This window comes from Salminus brasiliensis, chromosome 1 (assembly GCF_030463535.1).
Source record: "Salminus brasiliensis chromosome 1, fSalBra1.hap2, whole genome shotgun sequence".
NCBI classification, from domain to species: domain Eukaryota; kingdom Metazoa; phylum Chordata; class Actinopteri; order Characiformes; family Bryconidae; genus Salminus; species Salminus brasiliensis.
In genome coordinates this window covers 11,977,476-11,993,622 of record NC_132878.1, presented here as the reverse complement: position 1 = coordinate 11,993,622, position 16,147 = coordinate 11,977,476, and the positions used below count along the sequence as shown (strand labels likewise).

At 40.7% G+C, this 16,147-nt stretch overlaps 1 protein-coding gene across 1 annotated transcript; it reads left to right on the top strand.

The window, feature by feature from the left end:
* Nucleotides 1-2,284: 2,284 nt before the first annotated feature.
* On the top strand, nucleotides 2,285-11,874 carry ube2g1a (ubiquitin-conjugating enzyme E2G 1a (UBC7 homolog, yeast)). The gene is made up of 6 exons (XM_072668219.1): nucleotides 2,285-2,485; nucleotides 6,003-6,105; nucleotides 6,465-6,562; nucleotides 7,527-7,705; nucleotides 8,859-8,982; nucleotides 10,160-11,874. The coding sequence occupies exons 1-5, from the start codon at nucleotides 2,440-2,442 to the stop codon at nucleotides 8,943-8,945; spliced, it is 513 nt and encodes a 170-aa protein (XP_072524320.1). The 5' UTR covers nucleotides 2,285-2,439; the 3' UTR covers nucleotides 8,946-8,982; nucleotides 10,160-11,874.
* Nucleotides 11,875-16,147: the final 4,273 nt, after the last annotated feature.

Genomic DNA, 16,147 nt, shown 5'->3' with positions numbered 1-16,147 from the left:
GTTTGTTACAGCACACTGAACATCCTGCACTATGTTTTCTGACACCAGTACAAAATGACAGAACCCTAAAGTAGTGCACTATGTAGTGAATAGGGCACAGTTTCGGAAACAGCTTCAAAGTTCTGTAAGGCAAAACTGTCCCTTTTTTTAATGTCCAATTATTGTAGCATTACACATAATACAAAATCTATTTAAAATAAACAACAAATATTATACATACAATAAAATGCTTGTATCTGTGCTGTAGACATTGGGCCCTTTGGTTCCTTTGGCCGAACATTTCACAACAAAACCACAACAAAAAACCTGAATATACAGCCTCTTGTTGCTGCTGTCTAGGCCGGGGCCTATAGACGTCGTTGTTGTGAAATATGATTGCAGAGCAGGTAGTAAAGCCACTAATGTTCTTCTGTTCCTCTAAAATAGCTGTGTTTTGTGCGCCAGCCTAAGAAGAGCAAGCAATCACATTTCATCAGTCACAGTTACCACCTTCTTTTCCCATGGCACCGATAAGCTTCAAAGTGTGTGAAATGACAGTGTTTCTCCAACATTTGGTGTTGCAATGTGAAACAGACAGTTAACTGTAAACCTGCGGAGTATAAACTATGTTGCTATACTCAAGCAACTTTAGTTTGGGGAAAAAGGCCCTTATTTGACTTTCGTAATCAGGTCTACAGCACTGTTCCCCTTTTGTAAACATGTGAATAGCAGCATCATTACTGTACATGCCGGCCTCTTTACTGTCTGTACAGCCTCAGTATTTTGCCACTATTTTGTTATGGGGTATCACTTACACTATACAGCTGTTTCAGTTTACATGCATTATATGTCCAAATGTTTGTGGACAACGCTTTTAATGAATGCATTCAGCTACTTTAAGTTGCACCCATTGCAGATGTGTAAATCAAACACATACACAACTTGTATAATCCTCAGAAGAGAATATGACCAAAAGAATAGGACTTTCTGGAGCAGAGTAGTATGAACTGATTGGCACCATGCCTATGACAGGCATGGCTAGAGGGGTATTACCCCTCTATAATATCCTTGATTTTGGAAGAAATTATAAATGAGCAGATGCCCCAATCATTGTGTCAATTTATCAATCAATTTAAACAGATTATTTCTTAAGTATTTCCAGTTACATGTTTGACAGTCCTGTACAATTAAATCCAATCCATTCATTTATTTCTATAGCGCCTTTCACACCAAATGTTGTCACAAAGCACTTTACAGAGATCCATCTGTGCACCTTACTGTTTCTTTTTACATACTGCCTTATTTTGCACATGCATTGTGTTGTACCAATAACCATTAATGTGTCCTGATTGTGTTGTAGTGGATATTGTGCTGCCCTGTCTTGTCACACTAGATCCTACACTGCCACACATGTTTAATGTGAAGCTTGAATCAAACCTAGTGGTCTCCACCTAGTGGCAAAGCAGGGTAAATCCCTCATTCGAAATAACATGCTTGCAAATCCAGCATCACTACAGTCAGACTTAGATTTATTGATCCTCAATACATTTATACACTGATAGCATTATCAGTTCATCTGAAATCACCAGTATTAACAGGGAGTTTCTACCATTGCTGCAGTAACAGCCTCTTATTGGTGTGCCTACCCACTACACTACACCAACCAAAGTGAACTGAGCTTCATCACTCCACAGAACGCAGGCCCACTGCTCCACAGCTCCGTGCTGGGGGCTTTTTACCCCTCTAGCTGACATGTGACATTGGGCATGATGATCTTAGGAACAGTAAAGGAACAATGAGAGGTTAAAAGTGGTAAAGTAAACATAAATAGGGGAGAAAAAGTAAGACATTAAATACAACAAAAAAGATAAGTACATGTGCTTTAAGGTAGCTGAACGTACTAATTGCAACGAGTGTCTGGATACTTTTGTAACCTCAGAAGTTTTAAGATACAAAAATAATATTTACAGATTTTTTTATTTGTTCCCTGTATTTAATAAATCGTTTCTTCAATTTAATAATCTGTTCAATCAATGTAATAATCATATTATTCTAATTAATAAATCGCTCCCTCAATTTAATAACTTTTTTCCATCAATCTAACTAAGGTGTCCCTTCAAGCTAATTAAACGATTTAATTATCTCTCTAAATATATATATATATTTATGTTGATTATTTATTATTATTATTTATCACTTAAATAAGACATTTCAGTGGAGCAGTTGTTTCGCGCATGCGCTGTCGCGTCGCCCACACGGCGCCCTCACGCTGTCTTCTGCGCTCAGCCTCAGAGCCCGCACTGCGCCTGCGCACAGCGGATCAGAATGTTGAGCAGAACGGAGTAACGTTAGCGCGGAGACGGACGGACACGACGATATTTATTGCCCGTGGTTTATTTTCCTCACTCCTTCTTAGTTTAGTAAAGCACCAGAGCGGTTCACAACACAACACACACGACCATGACGGAGCCCCAGTCCGCGCTGCTACTCAGGAGACAGCTGGCAGGTAATTTGAAAGGCGAGACTCGGCGAGCGGGGACGACGCGAGTGAGGCTAAGCGCTTGGGCGACGGTTAGCTTGGCAGCTAATCCACATCCCCCGGCCCTGCTTCTCCGCCAACATGCCTTTGTTTTCGCGCACGGTGTGAAGTAAAACGCGGCGTGTGAGCTCGTATAAGGTCGTGAAAGTATGTTGAGAGCCTCCTGGATCGAGCTAGACACGTATTTTACTTTGGTCTGGCTTAAAACGTTTACAAAACGCTTAAATGTCGGGTCGGTTCCACAGAAATCTGGGCCTGTTCGTAGCAGCCGGCCGGCAGCAGCAGCAGCAGCAGCGGCGGCTAACTAGCTTAGCTAGATAGCTAGGTTAGGCTAACGTTAGCTGGTTGGGTATTGACGTCTGTCAAGCCTCTTCTAGCTGGCCCTCAAGTCTTTCGTTTCCTTTCTTCATTCGGCTGCCAGCCTCTCGTCATTTGTGCTTAACTTCAGGTTCATTTCCAGCGCTGGGAACAGCAGCGGCTGAACGGCTGAGGTCGAAGGCGCCCAGTTTCTTATGCGGCATATTGCGTGCGGTCTATCTGGTGCAGTGGGGTAATCAAATCCCTTTGTTTTTCTCAGCCCAGAGCTAGCGAGCAGGCTAACGTTAACGTTAGCAGGCTTGGCTAGCGAGGTCCCCCTCTGTCTCCAGCCAGATGGCTGCTGATCAGATAAGCAGTAAACCCGGAGCCAGCCAAATTGCGGCTGGGAAACGTGTTTGTGCGTTACGCGCTTTTGAGTTGTGCTTCATCGTTGCTCAACACCGTTTATCCTTGTTGTGCCTCTTGCTCCCCTGCTCTCCTTTGTCCCACACTCGCAGTGATTGGGCAACCTGATCCATGAGTGACAGCTTAGCGAGGTATTTCTAGAGCTGGCCACCATTGCACTCGAGGGGGCCCATGTGCGCAACAACAGCAGCAGCAGCAGCAGCAGTAGTAGTAGCCCACCCCCAAAACTAATCAGTGGATCAACTTACAAAATACACCTTCTCGTAATAGTGCTGAGTCTCCATTCTCAAATAAGATCAGGCATGATGTTGGATGATTGTTCTGCCACTCGCACAACTTATCCCAAAGACATTAAAGGTAAATTTACATTTCCATAATTTGCCAGACACTGTTATCCAGACTGACTTACAGTTGAATCACGTTACACAGGTTGGTAAGTGTAGTGTTAGGAGTCTTGCCCGAGAAGTCTTATTGGTGTAACGTGGTGCACTCACCCAGCCAGAGATTTAAACCCTGATATAGCACTGAGAAGGCAGTGTTATCCACTACACTTCATCAGCTTTGTTGAATTGAACTCCATCACTCTGGAGAATGCAGTCCCACTGCTTCACAGTTCAGTTTAGTGCTTGGTGGGCTTTGTGTCCACTGTAGCTGATGCCTGACATTACTTATGGTGACCTTAGGCACAGCACCTTTGTTTCCTCCCTTTTTGCCCCATGGGGGTGTTTCACATATCAGGAGTTTCAGTTTAGCCAGATAACTCAAACCCAAAGCCAAGCATGTCCAGTAAGAGCAGAGCTGAGGAACAGTCCTAAAGTTTGGGTTTAACTTATCTGGCTAACTGAGAAATCCTGCTATGTGAAACACTTCCCTGCTCTCCTTTTGTCACTCACTCACACAGATTGGGCAACCTGATCCATGAGTGACCGCTTAGCAAGGTATTTCTAGAGCTGGCCACCATTGCACTCGAGGGGGCCCATGTGAGCAGCAGCAGCAGCAACAGCCCACCCCCAAAAACTAATCAGTGGATCAACTTACAAAATACATATTTCTGTAATAGTGCTGAGTCTCTGTACTTCATTCCAGTTTGGCAGAAAGGAGGAAAGGTTGTGTAATGTTTGCTGTGCAACACTACACGTCTGCCCTTTTGGAACAGCATGGAAAACTCAAGAAAGTACCACCACCCTCCCCTTTCACGTAGTCAGTTACTCCACATATACACACACATGCAGGCAGCAGGGCTGCTCCTTGCCAAATGTTCGCAGCTGAGGGTGAGCACCTCCTAAGCCTGCCTTGGCCTGATGCCAGAGATCTTCCTTGCCTGAAGACTACAGAGGGAGAAGAAGGGAACCTTAGGGACTGGCTGTGGACTGCCCTGCAGGGCCTGGGCTTGTCCCCACCTCCCCGCCTTTCCAGCAGGAGCCCTCACTTCTCTAACAGATTGACTGACTGGAATCGATGATGTTTTGACTGCTTTCTCTTAACACCAGCCTGGTGAACTCATTGAACCCCTTCATTGTACTCTGCACACTCGAACACAGGAGTGAGGGAACAAGGGGAGGGGGGGGCAGGGGACAAAAGGCTGTTTAATTTGGACCATAGAAGTGCAGCTTCTGTGTGGGGAACAATTAGGCTGTTTCATTTGTAAGCCTTAAAGTGTCTGAAATTTAAGTTTTGTTGGTGTCGTGTACAAGGTGTTGCATGGGCTCTCATCTTAAAATCTTGCAAATGCAGCATGAGCTGTGTTTTCTGCCTCCTTATCTATGCTTGACTTTTTCCATTGTGATGGTTTACTGAGACGAGTGCCTGCCTTACTCTGTACATGCCCTCAGGACACGATTTACTTTGGTATCAGTAGCAAGTCAGTTAAAGGTCAGTAAGCTTTGGCCAACAGGTTATTCCTTGGCATCTGGCTTGGTTTTAACAGTCTAACAACACTAAATGATTATGCCAGACTGTTCAAAACCATTTGGAAAAATTGTCCAATAAGCCACTTTGATAAATTAGTAATTAGCAGTCATATTTGTTCCAGACCTTTTTGCTCCTTAGGCCAAGAACAGAATGCTTGTGTGATTCATAGACTTGCGGAAAGCCAGCACTACAGGGAGACAGTTATTTCATAAACATGTTTTCTATCATTCAGCCCTTCTCTTTTTAATGCCTGCTCTTTATAAGATGAGAACACATGCAGTAGTCCATGCCAGACTGATCCTCATAACTCATATGGACAGCCAGAGACCACATGAGCACACAGATTTACACAGTGGGTCCAATCCTGTGCCACTTAAGCTGGAGCGTAGCCACACACAGGAACCCAAGCTCTTTCATGCTGATCTGAAATCAGGTCGGCAATTTCCATGAGCTGCTATGTTTAGGACTTAGACAGAGGAAACTGGTCATAGATCAGTGTGAAGAGCAACTTCCCTCCCAGGAGCTTCAGTGCTGTCCAGTGCTTGTTTTCCTCACAGGAATAAAGCAGGGATTTACTGAGATTATATTTAGTCAGAGATCCTAAATCTCTGTGCCGTCTTTGGGCCCTCTGACTTAAAGTTGGAAATTATTTTATTGTTATTTGCTTTTATTGGGTGCAGATACTCTTGGGCTTGTTGTTTTCATTAATTTTACTACAGCAGATCCGATACACCATAGAAGCATAACCTAGTCTTTATGAATGTTGAGTGATCAGACAGACTTAGACCATCATGTCCATACAGTAAAACTCATGCCATTAACTTATTTTAATCTTTTTTTTTTGTTTCAGAACTGAATAAAAACCCAGTGGAAGGGTTTTCTGCTGGACTGATAGATGATAATGACCTCTACAGGTGGGAGGTGCTAATAATTGGTCCTCCTGATACACTGTAGTAAGTATATCCTCTCTGTTGTTCATCAGTGCTTGCTTTCTTGGAGCATGTAATGTAAACAGAAGTAGAAGAGGTGGGGGGGGGGTGTATACATCAGCCAGTGGTTCCCCCTGGCTTTTATACATCTTAGTTTTCAGCCAAATCTTTTTGCTTTTACTTTTATTGAAAGTTGAGAGGGTTTTTATTCTTCTGTAAAGTTGCTGTTTTGGAGTTTCTGTTTATGTGCGACAGATATTTTTGTATATTTAGCGAGAATTGGATTGTACAAGTAAAATGAAATTGGAGCGTGAAGATCAGGCTGTACATAATGTTAGTCTTTTTTTCTGCTTGCTAAATGCCATGTTGTGTTGTGTTTGCAGTGAAGGAGGAGTGTTTAAAGCCCATCTTACGTTTCCCAAAGATTATCCTCTCAGGCCTCCTAAAATGAAATTCATCACAGAGATATGGCACCCAAATGGTAAGAATAGTTTTAGCTTTACACTTCATTCTCTGTTCCATGAATCCAGTGTGTTAGGTCAGTACGTCCTATAATGCATTTTGTTCTGAGAGATGGGTAATTCTGTGGCTGGTCATGTAATGTGAGATGTTATCCTTTAAGATTTTATATGTATAAATAGAAATAAATAATACAATTTAAGAACTTGAATGTATACTAAGCTATTTCTCAACGTGAAATAATGTGAACGTTAAATAAACCCCAACATTAAATGTCCTTTTCCCTTTTAATCTAATATTTTGTACACATGCCTTAGCTTTAATAAAATAGACAGTGCTAATTTGGTTGTGAATAATTAGTGGTGGTGAACTCCAGTCTAGCAGTCTTTTCAAACAAACTTAATTTATTTCAGCTACTGAGAGGAGCTAGATAGAAAGCAAGAAAATCAAGCTGTACTGGACATTGGCTGTTTTGGACTGCATTTCGTCACCATAGCCTTTAGACCATTAAGAACGCCTGTGGTATTTTCACTAGTACTTATTTGTGGTGTTGGACATGAATAGTTCAAAATGGGAAGGAATAGGCAATTTCATTATTCCACCAGACACTGCAGAGCAGGATGGCTACCAGTCAGTAATTCCACATTTTACAGTTCCTTTTGACAAGTGCCCTGTCCTGGAAATAACTAGCAATGTTGATTATCCTTTTTGCTAGATTCTCGTGCCAAACAGGAATGTATGGGTGGAGCAGAGCATTGGTTGGTCAAGAATGTGGCACTGAACAGCTGGGAGAACCAATTTTATTTATACTTTGACAAATTTCAAATGCAAGATGGCAGATAAAGTCTTAGATTTGTACTGCTTTCCTTATGCCTTATGATTGAAGGGGGGGAAATGCACGCCAGAAATTAGCATGTGGCTTGTTTCCTCTCTTTTTTTAACCTAGTCCTCCTTTTCTAATTTTCTGTCCACGGTCTTGTTTCCAGTTGACAAGAACGGTGACGTTTGTATTTCTATTTTGCACGAGCCGGGGGAGGACAAGTATGGCTACGAAAAGCCAGAGGAACGCTGGCTCCCCATCCACACTGTGGAGACCATCATGATTAGTGTCATCTCTATGCTGGCTGATCCCAACGGAGACTCCCCTGCCAACGTAGACGCAGCAGTAAGTGCATTTTGGAAATTTAGTGTGGGTCTTGTGCTGACCAGAAAACCCTTGGTTTAAGAATCTTTCCACCTACAATAAGGGATGCATGATATAACTACTGTCTAGGTCGAGTTTAAATTGATCTGTTCCAAAAATGTCCCAACTTGATTGCCAACAAGACGATGCAGGATGCCACACTGCTCCTCAGTGAAATTGGTTGAAGTGTGAAGTGGTTCAGATGAGTATTCCACAAAGCATTTGTCAGGATTTGTCAGTTTAGCCACATATCTTGTGCCTAAAGTCAAGTCTGTCTAATAGGAAAAGAGCTAAGGCGCAGTCCTGCTGCTAATTGTTGGTACACCCTCTGGTCATATGGTGGCCAAAACAACCACAAGATTACCAGGTAGTGGTAAAGAATGTGTGGGAAGTTCATTTTGAATATTTAAAAAATATGTCCATGTGGTGTGAGGCGGTCATTAAAGCTATTATAACGAATATTGATAGACTCTTTCTTCAAATGTAGCTGTAATCGAAATTGAATCGTATTTGTAGTTCAGGGCATTATTGAGTACTGAGCTGTTTTCTCTTAGCTACTGAACAGTAAAGTGGAGGTCCAGAGTGATTCTTTGGTCACTTTAATGCCCTATAATCTACTCTACTGAATTTTTTGTAAGCACTGTAGATCACCATCATTTGAGTCTATACCAAAGTACATTGCATGTCTTGTTGCTACATACGTTCATTTACATAATATAATGAATGGGGGGGGGGGGGTGTATTTTCATTGAATTTCAATTTATTGCAACTTGTGAATACTGATGCAGGTTGTCTGAATTTTGCTGTTATTTGGAAAGTTAGATTTTACCACTATAAAGCACAGTTCTAACAAGAGTAAATATACATTTAGTTACTGCCTATGATTAATTTGGTCTCAGCGATTGGTGGAAAAACAATCATGTTTTGTACATTATTTTTGCATGATAGTACATATAGTGAGACATTGCAGTATATAGCAGTGTAATCGTTGTGTTCTATGGGTAGTCTAACGTGCTACCCTAGACCCTATGGCTATAAGTGTAATTAAACCCATGATTGCTTAATGAAGGGTTGTGATCAAAGAAGCGGTTGACCTCTTCCGTTATTAGTAAATTTGTGTTTTCTTGTTTTTCAGAAAGAGTGGAGGGAAGACAGACATGGTGAATTTAAACGGAAAGTTGCCCGTTGTGTACGAAAGAGCCAAGAGACTGCCTTTGAGTGATATTCATCCAGCAGCTTGTAGCTTCACTATTTTCAGGGTAAGTAGTAGGCTTTAACCATGTGCATTTTATTGTGGTGTCTACAACTACTGTCAAACAGCTACATATTCACAAATATTTAGAGAGCAAAAGACTGTAGCCAAGTCTAAAGGTGGCTTAAAGTAGTCTATGTTCTTTAACATTCTTAACAGTGACTATGCTTTAGTTCTGAAACAAATAAACAAAACCTGACAAGGGGGGAAGCCATGTTAGTCAGAAGCCATTACTCTGTCTGTGTGTGTTGTTGGTGCTGTCTGCAGTGCTTTTGTGGTGTGGCATGACTTGTTTGAACAAGTTCAGGGATTGGTTTATATTCAGTGCAGAAATTTTGCTGTTTTTATTATCCATTCAGGCTTATATTTGTAACCTTAAGTTCAAGACCTTTCAGCATGGCCCAATGCCTCTGATTGTCAGATATAAAAATATATATATATATATATATATATATATATATATATATATATATATATATATATATATATATATATATATATATATATTACAGCTTAATTTCAGAGCAGTGAAAAAGGGGAATGAAATAACTGGCATAGTTTAGAAACCAACTTTAGGTAAACTCTACAGAACTACAAACATTTGTCACATTTCTGTGACCCTTTTGCTATTTTAAACTAGTGTGCCTCCTAGATGTTGAAAATACAACAACTGCATCTGTATCCCTGTCTCAATTGATGCTGAAATAGAGGGGAGTTGTAAAGGGGAAATGTAATGCCAAAATGCATATGATTGAAAATGCAAATGTGCTGAGAGGGCAGTAGGCCTAAAATGAGAGTGGGTATACGCTAACATTCAAGTATGTGTACGGATGTTCAGTGAGCGTCTTTGTCCTGGCTGTTTTTGTTTGAGAACATTTAGCCATGCCAAATGTATGTTCAGTCACTTCGATAGATTGGCCTGAAAATGCCGTTAAATGATTATACAGTCGCCTCTTGGTGATTGTGCTACTGCTTGCCTTAAGTGTGAAATGTTCCCACAGACGTTGCTTGCTTTAAAAAAAAAAACTTTAAAACTCTAATAGTGCCAGTGCTTTCTAGTGCCAGTACTGTATTTAAGTGCCATTATCAGCACTGATACTGAAACAGTGTTGGTTAGCTGTAATTTTGTGGTGTTCACTTATTTATTTGTTTAATTCTAATTGGCACATTCTTGTCTCCAACAGGTCTCCAGTCGAGAAACAACATGGCACTGTTTTCCTGCACTCTACCACCCTATTGCCGGACTCGTCTTGATTGAACATTGGCAGTAAAAGGCTGGCATTAGTAGGCTGCAATAGAACCATAACAGCTCGTACAGATACGGACAGAACATGCCAAGCAAGTGCCAACATCAAATACGGAAAAAAAGAAATCCATAACATATTACGCATTTTTACACAAGTCTATGAACTGATACAACTTTCAGGAAAGGAATTGTAAAGACCTGTAAATAGCAGACATAAAAACCGGATAATATATAAAACTGTTCCTATCCATCCAGCGAAACACTTAGTACCAAATAAATAGTGCTTTCTGTAGTTAGAGTCCTGTAAAGATCTTAAAGAATATAGTTCATCCCTCCCTCCCCCATCCCAACAGCCTCTCATCTAGCGTGCATCAGTTCGGTTACAGGTCACGTCGAAAGACGAGGTTTGTAGAATGGAAACTGGGGAAGGCTTTTTATTCTCCCAAGATTCTGCTCAAGATACACCAACGAACTAAGAAAAAGGTTTCGCTGGCATGTGGACTAGTTTTTGAGGAAGGGTGCAAGGTGGGCGGGGGGGGTGGGGGGGTGTGTCGTTGGCGCTACTGTAGTCAGAATTCATATAGCGTGCAAATAGCATGTCATGTTGGCCATCTTGTCACCTGAGGGCACGTCTTCGAGGCAACCCATGGTAAAAGGTTGTTTTCCTGATTAGGTATGATGAGCATAAATTTGTCTGTTTGGTTTTAACTTCAGGGGGCTTGGGGTGGGTCAGGGAGTGTCCTTGCTTTGGGCCCTGGAGGACTTCTGCTAAATGTGAAGGAGGTGCTCAATTCTGCGGTGAGTGTTCAAAAGCTGGGAGAGGTGACAAAGAAGAAGAAGCCCATCACATGCATGTTCATAGGTTTTTAATTTGTCTTTCTTTTCAAAAGTGCCTCCAATTTGAAATTGCTTGGCTTGTTGCACCTCCTGTGTTGACTCGGGAGCTAAAAGGGTGAGACATTGACAAAATCGCTCTGCACCCCTTCAAGCTTGTGTGGATGTGTGAAGTTTTCTTTTATAACCCTTTGTACCAGCAGTATGGAGAATTGAAGATATTGATAATTTGGTGTAGCAATAACGCCCCCCCCCCCAATATTGTCCCACCTGTGTGTAGTGTATCCTGTTCCTCCATCCAGTGTATTAAATTCAGTATTCAGATAAGATTTAAGGACGGAAAACTTCATTTTTGTTTGTTTGTTTTGTTTGTTGTTTTGCATAAACTTCTCCCATTGTTTGAGCTAATTCTTTTGCAGGGCTTTTTTTCATGTGTGGTGTCTTTGATAGGATTTGTTAAGCATGCTTTAACTGTAGGTTTCTCACAAGCAGTTTCTGGGGTTGTTTGAAAGGTTGTGTGTGTGTGTGTTTGAATGTTACAGAGAATGTGTGTGTGTGTGTGTGTGTGTGTGTGTGTGTGTGTGTGTGTGTGTGTGTGTGTGTGTGTGTGTGTGTGTGTGCGCGCGCGCGCGCGCGTGTTTCACTCTCCTACTCCCCAACAATCCTTTATTCTCCGTTTAATTTTATTCTGGCGCTGACAGACTACTGCAGTTTCTCTTGCCTAATGTACAAAGACAAAATACTGATGTATATTTTTCATGTTATGGAAATTGTCGCCACCTCTAGTGAGTTCTTCTAAAATATAATTTTTTTCCAATACTTGTTGGGTTGTTTTGTCTTACTGCTCAAAGTAACGGTAGCACAGTATCATTTCAGTATAATGCAATTCATGCAAAAGTCACACCTTGGGACGTGCAGTGTCACACAAATAAATCAAGCACCTCATGCTACCACTTCTTTGCTGCTTTAATACAAAGGGAATAACTGTCCTTGTAGATAAGTTCTGCCAATAGAATAGGACAGGAACATTAGGCATGGTGCCAATAGGCCAGGTAAGAAGCCCCCCAGCATTGAGCTTTGGAGCATGTTCTTTGGAATGATGGTGCTTCTTGCCGTGCTTTTAGGATGGGTTGGGCTTGTGGTGATTATCAAATATCCTGTCTGCACTAACGCTCATGTTGCTAGTAGAAAGCCTTTCTTGAGATATATATATATATATATATATATATATATATATATATATATATATATATATATATATATATATATATATATATATATATATATATATGGAGATATATTTCCTTAAATTCAGGTGAAACAATTAATGAGCATGTGTCCCAGTACTTTTGTCCATGTAGTGTATCTGCAGTACACACAGTTTCAAGGCACCCTGATGTTTGGGCCAGTAGTATGCACAGTAAATAGGTCACTTAGTATTAAGTTTAGTACTCCACTGATTAGCCTTTGCATGCAGGGGCTTCTTGAAGTCTGATCTCATAGACAGATCTGGTGTTTGGTATCTGGTGCTGTCAGGCTTGGAATCTTCAGTGCCTTCTTGTTTTGGAGGCAAATTGTCACAAAATCTCACATTGTCACATGAAAAGCATGCCCATTGGTAATCGGATCATTTGACTTATTTGGTGTGTCTGTTTGTCCATAGGACCTTTTTTCCTGATTTCTGCAGGATCTTAAGTTTGTCTAAGAAACTAATCTTGTTGTGTTTGTTTTTCATTATTATTATTTTTTATAATAACTAGTGGTTTGTGTCTTGCGGTGCAACCTCCGTATTTTTGTTCATGAAGTCTTCTGTGAACAGAATTGTCGGATAAAGCCACATTGCCTTCCTGAAGAGTGCTTTGGATCTGTTAGGGGATTTATCTTCGTCATGCTAAGAATAAAAATACTGCTACAGTGGTAAAACTAAAATGTTAAATTTTATTTAAAAAAAAAAAGAAATTAAATGGGGAGTCCCAATTTTGAAAACTGTCTTTTTTTCCCCCTGAAATCACCTTAAGAGGTCCCTCCACAGTTTGAAATTGAAGAACATCTAAAAGGTCAAGGATTTTACTTTTAACAGTGTGCTTGTCCATTCATCTACTTTTCTGAGTTACTTTGACATGAACCTCATTGGCTAAATGACTGCATTAGAGAATCTCTGTAACATCCAACTGCTCTTGTGGGTTTTTCTGGTATGCAGTGGTTGGTTCCTCCCAAAGGAGCTCCAAAAAAACAACTGCTGAACCTGCAAGAGATGCAATCCATGGAAGAGCCACCACAGTACGTCTTCAGAGATCTTCTGGCGTCCATGCCTCGAATGGTCAGATCTGTTGTGGTGTAAAGGCTTGCTGAATGATCAGTGTCCAGAAATCAGTAGATGGGTAATCCTACAATTGGTATGACATTTGTGTCCTGCTGGTGTTCCTTTCACAGATATTTGTATCTAGAATGTAAAAACTGTTGGTTGTGAAAAATATCCTGTTTTCCGTGGTGTTCCACAGCTTAGCCTCAGCCCTTACACATTCGGTCCTATGAAATATTTGGAATAGTCACATGTTCAACTGGAGCTTATGTAGAGAAGAAACATATTTTCTATTATTGTACTTTTATTTTCAATGATTATGAGATACTGACTTTGAAGGTACAACCCTGTTACCGAGTAGCTTCAGATGTCCGAGCGTGAATTTAGTCTAGGCTACCTACCCTCTTACATGAGCCTTCTGAAACTGGAACTTTTTGGAAGACTGACATCCTTTTACTTCTGATGTAAAGACCTAAGACCCCCAGTGAGAAAAAGAAAAGCTAAATGTGACAGTGGCAAGGAAAAACTCCCTCAGAGCTGGAGGAAGAAACCTTCAGAGGTTTCTGTTTCTTTTAACAGGTCGGGCCGGATGAGTGGGCAGCCATTTACTAGAGAAGGTAAAGAGACAGAGTTAGTTCTGTCCGATTGGAGGTGGGTTATTATTCAGATAATCAGTTACATAGAAGAATATTAGCCACATGAACACCTGTATCTGATTACATTCCCAACCGGAAAGGTCAAGTACACTCTCCGCACGTACATTAATACTGTTCACTCTATTAGACAGTCCTACCTAGTTTGTCCACCTTGCAGACGTAAAGTCAGAAACATCCTCTAGTCCTTCATCAGTGGTCACAGGACAGTGTTGGCTGAATATTTCTGGTCTGTGGACTGTTCTCAGTTCAGCAGTGACGCTGAGGGGTTTACAAACTCCAGCAGCACTGCTGTGTCTGATCCACTCGTACCAGCGCAACACACCCTATTAACACACCACCACTATGACCGTGCCATTGCAGTGCTGAAAATGACCTTCCACCCAAATGCTGCCAACTCTGTGGTGGACCTGTGGGGTCCTGAGCATTGAAGAACAGGGTGAAAGAAGGCTAACGAAGTATGTAGAGAAACAGAGGAACTACAGTCAATATAAAGACTGTGTAATTAAAGAACTACAAACTGCTCCTATACAGTAAGTGGAACTGATATAATGGACAATGAGGTGGTGTTGATAAAGTGGCTGGTCAGTGTCATGCTCTTTATAAAGAAATAAAGCAATAAACCTACAAGACTGTGTTTGAGTGTAAGTCTAGACCCTTACTGGGGTAAACTGGGTGCCGTGGAACATGGAGACCACTATAGGATCAGGATTGAAAAGCCAACAGTCACACATGGTGGTGATTGTGTGATGGTGTGGACCTTCAGAGCCTTGCAAAAGCGACTTGCAAGAATGCACAGAACTATAAAAAATACGCTCTTGACCATTAAAGTTCTGCAGGACAATGTCCACACACCAGTCTGTGATGTAAAGCTCGTGTGCAGTTGGGTTATGCAGCATTTTTTCCTACATGTAGCACAACAGCTAGTCCACCTCTAACTAGAGATTTCAGAGTGAACCAGTGAGGTCTGACTTTACTCCACTGAGATGCTGTGGCAGGACCTTAAACAGGTAGCTCATGCTTGAAGGCTGTTCTGCAATAAAGAGTGGGCCAAAATCTGTCCACAGTGATGCAGAAGAGTGGTAGGCACAAACAGTTTTTACAGCTTCTACACCTGGGTCATATAGGTGTTGCAAAACTCTTTATTAAATAATATTTTAGAAATGAATAATTTCACACTGCGGAAATGGTCGAGGAATGGTTTGAGGAACATGATGAAGATTTGAAGGCCTCTGAATTTGAAGTCCTCCAAATTTCCCAGATCTCAGTCCCATCGAGTGCCTGTGGGATGTGCTGGACAAACAAGTTAGATCCATTTAAGCCCCACCTTACAACTTTAAGGATCTGCTGCTAACGTCTTGGTGCCAGAAACTACTGGACACCTTTAGAAATGTGCGTTTTAGACAAACCTTTGGGTGCCGTAGTCAAATGACATGTTGATGTGACAAATGTTCAAGTCAAATAAATGAACAAATACTTCAAACAAACTTTAATGAGCACATATCAATGTATTTTTCTGCATTAAACATTGGAATAAGAAATAAAACCTATTTTATAATTTAGTTGCAATAAACTATAGTTATATATAGTTATTAATAGTTATACATAATTATTAACCATATATTAATTACATACAAAATATACAGTTTTTTAAAATGACATTACATACATTACATTTATTACTGTTCATTTTACATTAATTCATATACTACTGCAATACATGTACAAAAACACTGAATATAAAATATATATTATAAATATAAAATGTTTAACATAATTCACATTTATTACTGTCCAAAAAACAGAATTATATATATATAGCAACATGATATTTTAGAAACTGTGTATGAAGTAATAATAATAAATAAAAAATATTATTGTACTTTTATTTTTAATGATATTGAGAGACAACCCTGTTACCAAGCAGCTTCAGATGTCTGATGTGAATTTAGTCTAGGCTACCTACCCTCTTACATGTGCCTTTTGAAACTGGAACTTTTTGGAAGACTGACATCCTGTTACCTCTGATGTAAAGACCTAAGACCCCCAGTGAGAAAAGCCAAAGGCGACAGGGGCAAGGAAAAACTCCCTCAGAGCTGGAGGAAGAAACCTTATATAATAATAATAATAATAATAA